Source organism: Panulirus ornatus, chromosome 4 (genome assembly GCF_036320965.1).
Source record: "Panulirus ornatus isolate Po-2019 chromosome 4, ASM3632096v1, whole genome shotgun sequence".
Taxonomy (NCBI): domain Eukaryota; kingdom Metazoa; phylum Arthropoda; class Malacostraca; order Decapoda; family Palinuridae; genus Panulirus; species Panulirus ornatus.
Window position 1 is genome coordinate 72079822 of NC_092227.1, and position 16088 is coordinate 72095909.

Genomic DNA, 16088 nt, shown 5'->3' on the forward strand with positions numbered 1-16088 from the left:
GCCATATGCACGCTTTAGAATTGTGACTATAGATGATTCTCCTTCAGGTAACCTTTCCATTATATCTCCCCCAGTCTCTCACAGCTATATTGGTTTTGGCCTTGTCTGTTCGTTCTTGTCTGTCCATCCGTCTGTCTATCCGTCTGTCTGTGTTGAAAAGATATCAGAAATTAATCGCTGGGGCTTCATAGAATAACTTAGGCTAATAAAGAACCACTCAGAGAAAGTATGGTGAGATTTATAATGCAAGACAGAGGTCAAAGTTTGAGGGTAGATAAAAAATTACGTACACATAGGCCTCAGTTGTTGGACAGATGCCTCTTAACACCTGTAGCGTTCTCTTGTGTGAAGAACATAGTTGCAAACAATCATAAATGATTTAAGGCTCATTGAACTGCTCAGAAGACATAACATGAAGCTTTGTTTCATTCACGACATCTATTTTCATAAACTAGATCACTCTGCCTTCGTCCTTTCTGGATTGTCCTGAAAGTAACACCGACACTTGCGAGTCCTCACATTTCTTCTTCACCACTGACAGATCAGTCACAAAGAGCCTGCCGCCCGTTTTCCTTAATATCTCATTCTCCTTTTACCTTTTGAGCGGCTGACACCCACCACCACCTGTGCTTGAGAGCCCGCAGGAGGCGACGCAAGAGAAACAGGATAACGGCGAGGGTCACCAGGAGGAGAGCCAACACATCTAGCAAAAGGAATTCCACCCAGGACAAGTGAAAGGCCTGGGATCTGAGGGTGGGCGCCCCGCCATGACGCGCGATGTACTCCACCCAGTAGACTGACCGTTCAGCAGGCCCCTGAAGCTGGTCCTGCCACACAAACTTCACCTTCCTGGCCGCGTCCTGGCACCTGGTCACCACACGCCAGGTGAACGGCGTTCCATGGATGAGGAGGGAACCAAATTTCCTTGATATGAGATGAATAATTATGTTTATTCTAACATGTTCATAAGGTTACAAATGTTTAAAGGCTGTTACATGTGAGTTATAGCTTTACAAATCCAAGTGTTCGAAAACACACACACACACACACACACACACACACACACACACACACACACACACACACACACCAACATGTACCTTAAATCATGTAATGTTCAACAAATTACCATCAAACGTATAATGTGTAAACCATAAAGCAATGTTGGGAATACTATACCCTCAAACATATCCATTTTTGCCATCCCGGATAACGACTTTATTTTCTACACGTTCTTCAATGCTCCCGGAGCCTTTGCTCCCTTACCCACCCTATGACTCACTTCAGCTTCCATGGTTCCTTTCACCTCCATGTCCGCTTCCAGGTATCTGAAACATTTAGCTTTCTCCAAATTTTCTCCATTCAAACTCATATTCCATCAGACGTCCTTTTGTCCTGCTAAAGCTGATAACCTCGCTTCTATTCATGTTTACTCCCAACTTCCTCCTTTCACACACTCGTCCAAACTCAGTTACCAACCTGCAATTTGTTACTCGAATCTCCCACCAGTACGGTGCCCTCAGCAAACAATAACTAACTCACTTCCCATGCCCATCCATCTCCTACAGTCTGCATACTCGCTTCTCTCTCCAAAATCCTTGCATTTACCTCCCTCATCACCCCATCCATAAACAAATCAAACAGCCATGGTGACATCATACACAATCCAGCCGCGTCTGCATGTATATACGTACGTGTGTATATGTACAACAAGAGTTAGATTCACACATAAACTGCACACGTTGCTCATCATCATCTGAACTAGATAAATGAGGAGTCTTTACGGTGTGCATAAACGCAGAAATATGCAAATTAACTCACTTGGTATTACCAGCAAGCTCCATGATGGTCCTGACGACCACGTCTACAGTGAGTTCCTCCCAGACCAGTGAGAGACCTACGCCTTTGGTCTCTATAATCTGAGCATTATTGAGCTGGTCTGCAGCGATGGGCAGGCACAGTATGGGCGTAGTGTGGTACACAGACTCTTGCATGCTCAGTCGTCCACAGTGAGAGATGAACACCTTCACTTTGGGGTTACCTGTGTGAGTATGAGACAAGGTTTCGGAGTGGATTCTGATGTTGTTTTCTGCGTTACGGTAAAGATTGCCACACTCTGGCTTGTTGTGATAAGTAATGATGATCTTTCCTAAATGTTGCTAGGTTGTTGGTGATACTGATGTCTTGATGTCCGCTGAAGATGCTCTGAAAGATTTTTATGGAAGATTGGATGTTTTTCTACCAATATATGTCCATAAACATTCTAATCTCTTTGGATAGATGTCTGTGTTTAACAGCCTTTGATAGGTTCTGATCTGTATTTCTATGTCCGCTGGTTTCACTACATTTTTAACAAACATTTATGTTGATTATTTACGTAATATCTGGTCGAGCTCAGGTGTGCCAGTAACAGTGCCGATGTCAGCAGCCTAAATCATTGGCTCTCGACGTCATATGAAATTTCTGAAGTTACGCATGAGACTGGAAGTACATGTGATCATAATAACTTTGATCATTTATCTTATAAAATCTGAAATCTACTTTCCTAAGGTTCAGTTTTAATCAATCAGTCAAAAGCACTGGCTTTTTATTTTTCAGTAACACTATCGAACAGAAACATTAGCTGAAAGCTAGGGACGAGCCTAACGCCATCTGTGATGCAGTAATTTAGAACTTAATCATTTTAGCTTATTCCTCCTCAGACCAACTCTCGATTCCATATACAAATTCTGATTCCATGAACCGATTTTAGCATCAGCATCTTAATTACCTTAACTATATCTGGAAATCATTTTTCACCCTTTTGTTAGGGTTTAATGTTGTCAGGTTTTGACAGCTTTCATATAACTGTATAACTGTTAAAACATGGGCCTCTGTCACCCGTTATATATATATATATATATATATATATATATATATATATATATATATATATATATATATATATATATATATATATATATATATGTAAATACTCCTCAGTGGTACCTACCGAGCAGGTCTTGCTGAGGTGTCCATTTCTGGAGCAACACATTGTCGGAGACGCCTGGAATATCCCCCTCACACTTCCAGATGATCCGTTGTTCCAGAAGCGCAAAAGCCTGGACGAAGATATCTCTGTACCGGTAGGGCAAGTTGTCCCAGCGGGCAAGAGACCCTAGACTGAAGTAGACGACTCCGGCCTCACCAGCCGCTGACACCCACGACGACAATTCCTACCAGACGATAACTCCCTCAGTTATGGTAGTCAGTAAGTGTACGATAATCTATGATCAGAGAGACGATAGATTTACAGATCTATACCTGCAGTCATTCTAAGCCTCCTTCGCCATCCTGATTGTCTTTACGTTTGTGGAAGAGGCTGTGTCTTGCTGGAGTGACGGTTTGAGTGACGGGTGCAAAGGTTTTGAGGGAACCACAAAGATTCTTGAAGCCTGAAGAAGGAGGTATGGGCTGTCTGGCGGATCGTAACACGAGAGAGAGAGAGAGAGAGAGAGAGAGAGAGAGAGAGAGAGAGAGAGAGAGAGAGAGAGAGAGAGAGAGAGAGAGAGAGAGAGAGAGAGAGAGAGAGAGAGAGAGAGAGAGAGAGAGAGAACGAAGCAAACACGACTTAACGCTTACTCATTTCAGCAAACGTACGAAAGAAGTATGATACTCTTGCTGATGAAGTACTATTCTCCTCGTAGTCCTTCAGACCATAACTATGTTGTTTAAGGCCAGGATGTCCGGCCTGCCTGCCTGCCCCAGACCATGATCAGCCCTCTGGAGTAAACAGAACAAAGTATTTGGATCGAGTTAAGACGTGGTTAAAAATAGCCATTTAAGTTCGGAATAGATGGATGACAGCTATCACGAGTGGAGGGTAGGGAGACAGCCTTTGCTTTGCTATCCTTTTCCTCCACTGCTTTTAAGTGGACTGCTTTTTTCTTCTTTCTTTATAGGTGCTGCTAAGGCCAGACCACCTCGCTTGGACCTTGGGTCTGTGTGGTCTGTGCATCTATGTTCATATAACTATACAAAAACGTCACTGAGACTTTACCAATGACTTGTCGCGAATGACCTCTCTATCATCCAGGTTCGACCGAGGTAACAGAGGACACACATTAGCTATGCACACTGTGAAAACTTCCTCAATGATGACAGTACACACTAACCTAGGGATACAGTCTCATTAGTACTACATACCAGGGTAACAGTGTGGCTGACTGTGGATACTATTAGATTACAGAGAAACAAATACCCAACACTTTACCGAGGTTATGAAATAGTCATCAATAAACACCTTAGTGACTAATTCAGTTTTAGGGGGGGGGGGAGTGGGGGTTGTTGTGGTTCACAGACGACTTCGATGTTAGTTAACGACGATTCCGATGTTAACTATTAAACTTGATGAGTTAAAAGGTTAACATCTGACAGCATACAGGGAAAGGCCGAGGAAGGCGGTGACTACAACAGTGGCTCACCTTGGGCAAGGGCTGCGGCGGGCGACAGTGGATACCTGCGATCTCCACCTGGGAGGGTAAGAGAGGCAGCGCCAGATCCAGGCTGAAGTGAGAGTTGGTCAGGAAGAGGCTGTGGTTCCGCTCGATCTCCTCCAGCGGTGGCAGGTTCGGGTGGAACTCCGAGATCTGCCGGACGGGACGGGAGTGGTGGCGTAAGCTGTATTTTTGGTTTTATGGATATCTTACGGTTAGCCAGGTACTCACAATCTCCTGTATCCTGGGCAAGAAATAGTACTGTCTGCCGTAGGCGCGGAGGAAGTGCCATCCTGCGTTGAGGACGCGGTGGAAGAGGGTCATGGGTCGTGGGAAGTCCCTGGAGAGCGTGTTTACGTATGAGGGGCTGAGTACATTCCCCATCTGGGCGCTCTGTTGGGAGTCAACACCCCCAGTGGACACGAACACAAAGGGAAGTTCGTAGACGAGCGGGTACGTCATCTGTGAGGGAGAAAACGTGGATGGGACACTTGTGTGTGTGTGTGTGTAGATCAGTTGAGGAGGAGAAAACTGGGGTCTTTTTTTATACGTGCATCCTCACTGTGTGGCAAGGAAGGAGAACCTATGTAAACAAACCAACTGTAGACAGGAAAGAAGATAAGTCTCACGGTGGTTTAAGCGTATGGCATCAACAGCAAGTTAGGGTATCAGTGATGGACAACCTAGGATGGTGAGTGGGCGGCATGAGTAGCCCTCCATTACCTCAGCGGCCGCAAGACTCACAGTCAGCCATGTACACTAGCAGTGACCCCTTGAAGAAGCTGAATTACATTCAATACAGACCGACTATTCCATGACGAGTGATATAAAAGTCTTGATCATTCGTATATCATCAGAACTGTCTATTTCATATTTCAAAAACAAAAGAAATGATCATTCAGGCGTACGTTACTATGTAAGTTAAGAACAGATTATGGAATTATTGATATAAATACCTACGACACAGAAAATATTTACTGATCATCAGAATTCAGCATATGGTCAAATCATCGTATTTCTTGCATGTGTCTGTCATACCCGTGGCCAATGGTCAACGCTATGTGTCGCGGGCCGTACTCAGAGCCATCATAGGCCACAGACGAACTGCAGGTTGTCCATACGGACTCATACCGACAGGAGTTAGTAGTAACTCTTGAACTACAATGGCTTGGCGAAAGTTCGTGTCACAGACGAGAGCAATGAGAGGTTGTACCAAGGGACTGTTGCTGTCATGGATTGAAATAACACAAAAACAGGTTTTCTTGTTCTTGGCAGATTGTGAAACTGTAAAGTTACCATTTCAGCAATACATCACTAGATAACAAATAGCTAAAAAGAAACTATTTGCAAAAATGCAGACAACCAACAAAGAGGTTAAGAATGATTCTGAAAGGATAAAACAACCAGTTAACACATCACCAACGCAGGCTAGAACAACGACTAAAAGATCAACACATCAGTCAACCAAAAGATCAACACATGTCAACCAAAAAATCAACACATTAGTCAACCAAAAGATCACACACACACACACACACACACACACACACACACACACACACACATCAGTCAACCAAAAGATTAACACAGCAGCCAACCAAAAGATCAACACATCAGTCAACCATAAGATCAACACATCAGTCAACTAAAATCAGACAGATGGCAACATAATAGTTAGACAACCACAGAGCAATTACTAAGATCCACATGTTAGAATGGCTTCTTGTGTTGCTCAGAATTATCTTACGTGTTCGAACAGCAGTGTGTTCAAGTGCTTACATCTACACATAAAGTGTGATGAAGGTCATGGACGCACAATAAAACAAACGAGAGACAGCTCGCAGCCATGATCAGTGATGCAAAAGCGAACAAAAAGCTAGCAGATCGTGACTATAAACAACATACAGATCATAATTACGGTATAAAAGAGTGTCTCGTATACCACTTCTACACAACCAGTGTGTGTGTACAGGATGGGATCCCTTACTCCTGGCCATACGCCATGAACAGTCCCTTATGGTCTTTCTCTCGCATCCTCCTCTGATCAGCTGATCCCTAAATTGCATTAAGTATTCAGAGGTACGGGCTTCCAGCACTCAGCGCCCTTGGACGCTAGGGATGACAGAGCCTCGTCCTAACTCGGGCGGTAATCAGGGGATGACCTCTGGAAGCAGCAACAGTAAGGGTCCCAATAATTTGCCAAATTGTTTCGTGAAGCTTGTCTGCTCTATGCACTTGATCAATATCCTGAAGTCTAGGAACTACATTTTTTTCCCTTGTGAAACACCACTTTGATGCCACTTTTCCTAATAACTTACTCTTTTACAAACCCTGTTGTCCAGTAACGCTTGTACTGGATCTTTCTCTGTCTCGTTCATGTTTCATATTATATCACTGCTGTCACTGCAAGTGTGAGGTGTGTACCGTTTTTAACATAAACACATCTGTCGCAGGTTTCATGTATGGTGAATCTCCTTCTTATGACGCCCTTTTGCTCGGGGATTCTTCGTAAACTTATTGAATTCCTTTCTTATTCCACTACCTTACGTTATCTATTAACTTTGTAGCACTCTTCGACGTTGCTCTTTACCCTCACCCACTTGCTGAGGTTCTATATGCAGACAACTGAGATGCACGCCACAGAGAGTGACTGAACTCTTTCAACACTGTTAGTGGGTTGTAATCAATAATCTAATGTTACTAATCAGACATCATTATCTGTGCTCTCAATCATAACCAAACATCTAAGACATACACTCACTTTTCTTCCCTCTAACTCCCTTTGCTGTTGTTCGAAAATCTCAGACCAGCTTGGATTACGTGACCACACCATGGGACGAACAACTGAGAGTTACCTGGTTAAAGAAGATATCTACAATGGCGATATCGTATTCTCTTCGAGTGCGGTAGAGTTCCTTGACTGATGGTTCTCTGTGGAAGGCGCGAGCCATGCGGGTCATCATTGCCAGTAAGGTGTTGAAATAATGCAGGATACAGTTCCGCGTCTCGAAACTATTGGTTATATTCGCTGTCAATCTGGCCAGACCAGTGTCTACCTCCTTGATGTTGGGATGGTCGATGTTCGATGGGATAGACGTTACCATCACCACCTAGGCAAGGAATAGATATATTTACATTTTTTGATACTTTGTTTACTGATGTTTCTTTAGGTAAGACAATTAAGTTTAAACCTCAACTTCTAAGAAGGTTATATGAGAAGATGAGAGGAACTGAAACACTTCACTGTGTGTAGAACGTGATGTACAGGTCGTTTACGTAAGCATTAATTGGAGCTGCCACGGAGGTGTGAGGCACTTTGGGTATAGGCTGTAGACAGAGAGGTACATCACTATGAAATGAGGATATGAAATAAGGCTAATTAGAAAAAGAGTTTAATAGAAGCTGGACCTGCCTGACAGTCGTGATAGATGGAGGTTAAAATGTATAGAGTACCTGAATACAAGAGTTGAAAAGGTGGACCATATAAACGAAAGGAAAGAAAATATGGAGTTTGAAGAAAAAATAATAAATAATGAGAATCTAATTAAGAAAACTAACCATTTGACAGAAAGGTGAGTATCTGCAGATTAGAGATATGCGTAAGGAGCAAGAGTATATACGACAAACCTGGAAAGGATTAAGTTGGTATAAAGGATTAGATTGGTACGAGATGTGGAGAATACTTCAAGACCAGGCTGGTTGTCGGAGTGAGGTAGTGTGTGGTTACTGATCCAGGAAAGACAGAAAAGGACAGATGTTGTTATGAGCTTGTGTAAAGAAGCAGTGTTGTCTGAGAGCAAGTGAGCGGTTTGACACTTACATAAATGAGGGAGTACGTCAAGAATGTGTTATGTCGCTATGGTTATCGAATGTTCTTATGGCTGGGTCAGCACTTGATGTGAGAGCGAGGTGTGGGTGATGACTACTTACTTCTCAATCACTGTGAAACACGGTGGAATTTACCCATGCTGTTTTATACAGATGATGTTGTGATGTGAGCTTAATCAAAGGACGAGTTGACTAGAAGGCTGAGTCGCTATGTTCTGGTATATGTGAGGATGATACTGAAGGTTAACGCGAGCAAAAACTTACGTTTAAGCTCTTGAAAAGTTGGGATGTTGCCATGTAATGCCAGCTTGAATGACGATCAACTGGAAACTCTGGATAAGTTAAGGTGTCTAGGAAATAAAGTTCACTAAGGATGGTAGTGGTAAAGCTAAAATTCAGGGTAGAGTCTTGTAGTGCAATGAACACTTTGATGAATGCAAAATAGAATTCAAGTGTAGAGTGTACAAGAAACTTGCGTGAAGCGGATGAATTGTAGTAATTAATCAAGAAGGATAATTCAGACGACGATGATGATCCCAGGGGAAATGATTTGTAATTGGATGAAGTTAGTCCTCTGCACAGAAGTGGTGTGAACGGAGTGTTTAGTTTTACATGTCGGATCAACTTCGAGCGCAGAGTGAAAACGTAAGAAGCGATTACGTCAGCTTGCTCTCTCTCTCTCTCTCTCTCTCTCTCTCTCTCTCTCTCTCTCTCTCTCTCTCTCTCTCTCTCTCTCTCTCTCTCTCTCAGACCACCCCGCTTGAACCCTGGGTCTGTGTGGTCTGTGCATCTAAGTAACTGTCTCCCTCACCTGGTGTCCACGGTCAGCCAGCGCCTCTGCTAAGGCTGCGAAGACGTTCATATGACTTCTGGCGGGTAAGGTGCTGAGCATCATGATCCTGTAGCTCTTCTCCAGCGGTCGCAGTTCCCCTGCGGCTCCGGATAGCCACAGCAACAACGCCACAGACCACCACCACATCTCGTTCCGCTGGGGGTACAGACAGCATCATTCATAACCAGAGGTAAGAAGAGACTTAACCACCCATTGGATGTAGATGCTATTACAGGAAATCAATGTTATTAGTTTAATCTCGAAAGCAAGGTGGCAAATGGTAGCGTATCACAAACAGCTTCTTAGGATCCTGTAGTCTGTTGCTATTTGAATTCCTTTGTATATAGTTCATGTCTTAATACTGTAAGGGATCGAAGTCCCTTCAAGAAAGATCGTATCATGTGCTGAAGAATTCTTTTTCCTGATTGTGATGGATCGAGGATATTATTTTTCTTTCAAGTGCAAGGTGTTTACGAGCGTCAAGAGCAGATGAGAACCACGTATATCCCTTTGAATGTTCTACTTGACTTCCCCTCTTCTCTTCCACAACTTGCGTTAATGAATTATTCGTGAGGGAAGCTGGAGTAAGCGACCTCAGAAATGTGAGTAACGGAAGGCGGGGGACGTCCCTAGCAACACAAAACCTTGCCGCATCCAAGACGTGCAAGACATCCTTTCTCCTTCCACCTGCCATCATGACCGACCCTACGTATGTAGGTCCAGATAAATTGCTGGCTAACAACATCAATGGTTATTTACCCCAAACCCGCACTATACACGCCGAACGTGTATTACCCAAAAAATTGATGAAATCCGTCAGATATTCTTTGTATAACTTGATTTTGTATGACTTGATAAAAAAATAATAATGATAATAATAATTATAATGATGATAATGATAATGATAATGATAATGATAATAATAATGATAATAATAATAATGATAATAATAATAATAATAATGATAATAATAATAATAATGATAATAATGATAATAATAACAACAATATTCCGCGCGAATCTTTCCCATCCCCCTCCAATGTCTCTTGACACACGTGCCAATGTCAGTTCCTGCACCTCGAGAGTCCTGATCGAATTTAACATACTATACCTCGTACTATATATAGTAAACTATATAGTATACTATATATCATATGCTGATCTAACATGCTATACTTCAGAACCCGCAGAAGTCCTTCTAACAAGCCGAGGCTTCTACTTAACTTGGTTCTCTCAACACACCTGATTCACCTAGCTCCCTTAAACCACCTAGCTGTTCCAACCCATCAGGTTCCCTCACCTCACCTAGTGTCTCAGCTCTCGTAGGTCCTCCTGTCCACCCATTTAGTTCCCTCCTGCTAACAAGAGTTTCCAAAGTATTCAAGACCCTTTATCCAACTTGTGCTCTAAACCACGACATTCCTCCATGTCCCTCAATTCTTCTCCTTCATCTCTAACTCGATCTGCATCTCGCCTGAACATAACTTCCTCAGTAAACTTAAACTCAGTTCTGCAATTCTACTCCTTGATTCAGTGAACATACTTGGTATTACTGTAACATCCACACTGTCTTGGAAACCCAATATCGCTGAAATAGCTAGGTCTGTCCTTAAGAAACTAGGAAGCCTCTTTAGATGTCTTAATTTCTTTTCTTCCGAACAGGTGCATCGTTTATACAAAGGACTGATTCGATAGTTCTAACGCTGCATCCTTACTTGACAGAACTGAGTCGAAAGCGGTCGTACTTATCATCTCTCCCAGGCTAATGTCAAAACTTGACCCGCTTGCATAACGCGGCAATGTTAGCTCTCTTTCCGTCTTCCACACGTATTACTATGACTTTTGCTCCGGAGAGTTGGCTGCTTATGTGCCCCATACCATTAGCTAGACAATGCAAAACTCGGCAAGCTGTACACCATATGATTACTGTATGGCTATACACGACTCAAGGCTTGGCCGTTTTGTTAACTGGTTCTTTCATTACACCTCGATGCTTTGGAACTCTATACTCTCGTATGTCTTTTCCAATAACTATGACCTGGCACATTTCAAAAGACAGGTTTTTCACTTCTTCCTTAAATTCGTAAATACTTTTCCTTGTGTCTCTTTTCCCCTCTCTTGAACCACTATATATTTCAATCAAGTACCGACCTTGATGTGGACTTTTGTTCGTGATCTAAACCCAAACTACAACCTCTACTCACTAAGTCCTCCACAACCCCTCCAGTTGCATCTATCAATCAAATGCTCCCAACCCAATCATGTTGCTCTGCTTACCGAGCGCCGCCAACCCACGCGGTTTCTAAGCTGACCAGATCGTTTAACCAACCAAATGTTTACGAACCAACCCGGTCCTTTATCCATATAGTGTTCAAAACTCATCCACTTTCTTCTAACTACCCTTTACGTTTTGTCCATCTAGATTCTTCAGTTCCTCAACGTTCTTAGTTCTTCCAATCCATCCAGGTCCCTTTACTTACCTGATGTTTTTATTCCACCCAGGTGTCTCTTCCCAGCTGGTCTTCCGAATGTACCCAGCTCTTTCTAATCATCCAGTGCTTCTATACTCTCTATGTCCGTTCAATCACCTATCGTCTCTGAACCACTAAGTGTCCTATTCTTTAATATTTCTAACATACTTATGCCCCATATAATCGTACACTGTACAGTCTATAACCCTCTTAATACTCCCACCATACCTCAGTGTTTACAAATAACTTAGACTCCACAACCTTTTGAACGTTACTCCCTTCCTCCAGAGACTCCTAAATCAACCAACATCTATCGGTCTACCAGGATCCCCAGTTGATCTCCTGGGTCCATCTAGTGATCTCTCTCTACCCAAGACCTCCAACCTAACCTGTCAGATTCCCTTAACAAACATGGCACTACCTTCCTACCAGAACCTTTCAACCTATGGGGAACACTTACCCTCGCCCCTGAAATTTTCTATCAGCTCACCAAGGCCAAATGCACCCAAAGCTCCCTTCTAGCTGAGAGACTTGAATCATCCAGCTCAACCATGTCCTTTAACTTACTGTGGTCCTTCAACCTACAAAGAGTTACCAGCTGACTGAAGGTTAGCTACCCAACCACACTCCCCAGCGAAAGCTGAAATGAAATATCAACCAAGAGAGAGAGAGAGAGAGAGAGAGAGAGAGAGAGAGAGAGAGAGAGAGAGAGATCATTCTTATTTGCTCCTAGACGGTAGGTCATACTATATTCTGCTGGTGTTCCCTCCTCAAAATAATCCTGGTCTCTTGCATTTGTGTTTGATATTCTCAGAAGTACTCATCATATCCACTAACACTCCAGATTATGAAATAAGGACACAAAATACATTTATGATTCGGCTATTAAAGTTCACTTTAAGATCCACTCTTAAGAACTATCTTTGTAACCTTCAGCCCGGAAAAAAAAGGAAGATTGTGAGACGTTATCAGTAGCAGTGATCACCTGTGTTTCAACCAGATCTACCCTTACTGCATGGGTAACATACTGCACGGGTGACGCACTGCACGGGTGACGCACTGCACAGGTAACGCACTGCACGGGTAACACACTGGACGGGTAACATACTGCACGGGTAACGCAATGCACAGGTAATGCGCTGCACGGGTAACGCACTGCACGGGCAACGCACTGAATGGTGACGCGCTGCACGGGTAACATGCTGCACAGGTAACGCACTGCACGGGTTATACACTGGCATGGGTAACAATTAAGACTACAATTCGTCTATCCACATGAACTGTATGAAGTACAAATGTGAGGAACATCCTCTGAATAATCACTTGCTTGGTCACCATGACCTATCACTATTACCATGAGACACCCTGACCCTTGGCTTAACTGCTCTGATGACCTTACACTTGAATCGGCTTATGGTTTGACCTCGTCCAGCTACCGTGCATTGTGCTGACGTCACAGTGAGGATCAGTCACTCAGATATGACCATATTAACCTTCTCAAATACCTATTGGGATATTTGTCTTACAAATATTTGGGCAAAAATAGTTTGTCACATTTTACTAACGTGATTATTCGCATATTCTACATGTGTCCCGTTTTTCAGGTGATGATTTTTAAAGGAGGTTGAATAGCTAATAATCAGTAATTTAAATATATATTATCATTTACACGTTTATACATGGTGAATATATATATATAGACAGCGTATGTGGACATATAATTATCCATAACACCTGAGGAAGGTACATGATCATTTTTTTTCTATCTCAGAATAGCTTTCAATGCAGTTTCATCAGGTACTTACCTTAAATAGCTGACGAAAATCTTGCATAGCGTTGCACTGGCAAACACAATCTTAACTATGTGGACGGCAGAAAATGTCTGTCATGGCCACTCATCAAGCCTCAAGCCACTCAGCAAGCACAGCTCCCACTGCTACCATACCTGACCTTCATGCTCCGAGTTTTTACATAGTCTGTTTATTCTGCATTCCGGTGAACCGCTTGTCAAACCTTTTTTTATTTCCATTTAAGGTACATGATGTTATACTTACTGAACTATAGACACTGCAACCATCGACAGATCGTGCACGGAAAATTGTTTTTATTTCGCTTTAACGCAGCTGCCTGTGGCCTTGGATTAGGGTGTAAACATGTGAAATCAGCTGATATTACTGCTGCTACTTCACCAACAACAGGACCATCTGCTGGTACAACTGGCACTACTTCATCTATGGCTTTACTCTCCGCTTGACTCCAGTATCTTCATCACTTCCCAGTAGCGGTGGAATTCATAGTATCACCACCTACAACCATTACAACAAGGGCAGCCATCAACAAGTCATTGCTATGCATCTCTGTATGTATGCTTGTCTGCCTCTTGCCTGCGTGACTCCTCCCTCGCATCCCCGTCTATCTCTCACTGTCGGTAGGGAGGAGCAATCATTAGACAGCCACCAAGCAGAAAAGTATATCACTGGCACTACCTGCCTGGGCATCGGAAGGGTTAGCGATCGTTGCGCAGTGAGCCAGCACTTCAGTGGCGGTCAAGTGTCACTCTTTTGTCCCTGGACGTTCTCTCTTCCTTCTACCGCACTCACACATGGGGTACTGACAATTATTATACAAGTATACAATCTCCCCATCTTACGCTTAACAATTAATTCCATGAAACTCACAAAACTCGTTCTTCCCAACCCTATGTTCTCTTGCAGTGAGCGCTACGCGCTAACCCTGCTTTGCTTTAGCTAAAATTTCGTGGTAAATACTTCTATTCCAATACGTTAGTTAGAGGAGCGGACGGGGGAAGGGGTAGCTTGAGATGGAAGAGATGACTAAAGTGTGTACAGGTGTAGGGAGTAGGTTTTTTGATGCACGTGAGGGATTATATGGAAACGTGTTTTTGGTGCCTCTTTTGTCTATTCTCTGTCTCTGTCTCTCTGTCTCTGTCTCTCTCTCTCTCTCTGTCTCTGTCTCTCTCTCTCTCTCTCTCTCTCTCTCTCTCTCTCTCTCTCTCTCTCTCTCTCTCTCTCTCTCATTCATTATGGCAAAATCTCTTCCTATTCGTGGGTAGGTACTACCCATGTAAACAGTATTCATAGGATTCTGTTGGTTACTTTACATTAACAGCGGCGCAGTAAAGCAACACCTCTATGGCGACCTTGATGGGAGAGTACATGAAAAGGAAATACAGAGAGAGTACTTACCTTCCTACGATTACTTACGACAAGATTTTGCCAGAATAGCGGGATAAGCAGAGAGAGAGAGAGAGAGAGGGAGAGAGAGAGAGAGAGAGAGAGAGAGAGAGAGAGAGAGAGAGAGAGAGAGAGAGAGAGAGAGCTCCACCTTTAGCATATATTCTGACATACAGTGTGCACTTTAAAGCTACGTCTATTGTGTGGAGAAGAATGCAGTGCTTATTATCCTGGTGGCAGGATGGAGTCAGAAATACGAGGGATGACGTTTTTCTCCACTTTTGGTCATACATGTTGTTGAATACTAATGACCAGCGCCGCCACCACAAACGTGTGTGTGTGTGTGTGTGTGTGTGTGTGTGTGTGTGTGTGTGTGATTATCTATTTGTTCTGTGTGGGTAAGGAGTTTAACGTTCGTGGGGGCCCATCTCTTGAACCTTCTCTACAGTCGTACATGATTTTAAACGTCTGTATGTTGTTCTCATTTACCCTGTCCTCAGTTTATTTCATCTATCGACGTACAGCGAAAGTACAGATTTTTCATGCTTAATATCATGTTTGTCCTCTGTTTCTACCCCGATATCTTTCGAAGATCCCACGTGGGAGCGGGGAGGACGGAGGAAAGCACTGAGGGAGGAGGGAGGGTGTGAGGGTGGATGCGAGGGTGGCGGAAGAGGAACAGAAAGTTATCGTACGGCTGGCTCCGCGGGCTGCAGTTTGGGCTCGTCGTCTTCAAGGGTATTCCACTGTAAAGTACACACAACTATTGTTGTTGTAGTATCATACCCATCTTGTGATGATTCTTATTGCAGTCATCAGTATTCCTGCTCTGTATGCAAATTATCAAGCTTTATGAATCTTAACTGTATAAAAAACGAAACATCATCCGATGTCCTCATTTTCTGATGGCACGAAACACTTAAAGGAAGTTTTAATCACCAACTAATCGTCTGTAGAGTTTTATATACTTGCTTGAACAACCTGGACTTAAAAAAGTGGCAGATTAATTATTACATGTAAAAGTAACCATACAAATTCCAGGGAAAAAGTTGGTTGTTTGGTTGTTTGGGCTTAGTACACATCAGCTGCTATGGACATTTAGGCCGTCAACCTCTACTCATATCCACCAACCGATTTAATCCTTAACACCTTCTTCAGGTGTCGTGGATATTTCTTAGACCACATACACCCTCACTATGCATGTGGCTCGTGTGGACAAACTGGATAACACTCGCCAGTGCTGCCACCACGTCTGGCGACTCCATCACTCCTACTTCCTTCTGTAGGT

The 16088-nt window shown here is 43.2% G+C and overlaps 1 protein-coding gene across 2 annotated transcripts; it reads right to left on the bottom strand.

Moving 5' to 3' along the window:
• Positions 1 to 222: 222 nt before the first annotated feature.
• On the bottom strand, positions 223 to 14009 carry LOC139767277 (UDP-glucosyltransferase 2-like). 2 transcript variants are annotated; one of them, XM_071696467.1, is made up of 8 exons: positions 13412 to 14008; positions 9115 to 9291; positions 7331 to 7585; positions 4707 to 4937; positions 4464 to 4628; positions 2993 to 3215; positions 1822 to 2041; positions 223 to 867 (listed from the first exon to the last, which is right to left on the bottom strand). In XM_071696467.1, the coding sequence occupies exons 1-8, from the start codon at positions 13436 to 13438 to the stop codon at positions 582 to 584; spliced, it is 1584 nt and encodes a 527-aa protein (XP_071552568.1). In that variant the 5' UTR covers positions 13439 to 14008; the 3' UTR covers positions 223 to 581. The 2 variants fall into 2 exon arrangements, with proteins under 2 accessions (XP_071552568.1, XP_071552575.1); XM_071696474.1 differs by lacking the exon at positions 4707 to 4937 and having other exon boundaries at positions 13412 to 14009.
• Positions 14010 to 16088: the final 2079 nt, after the last annotated feature.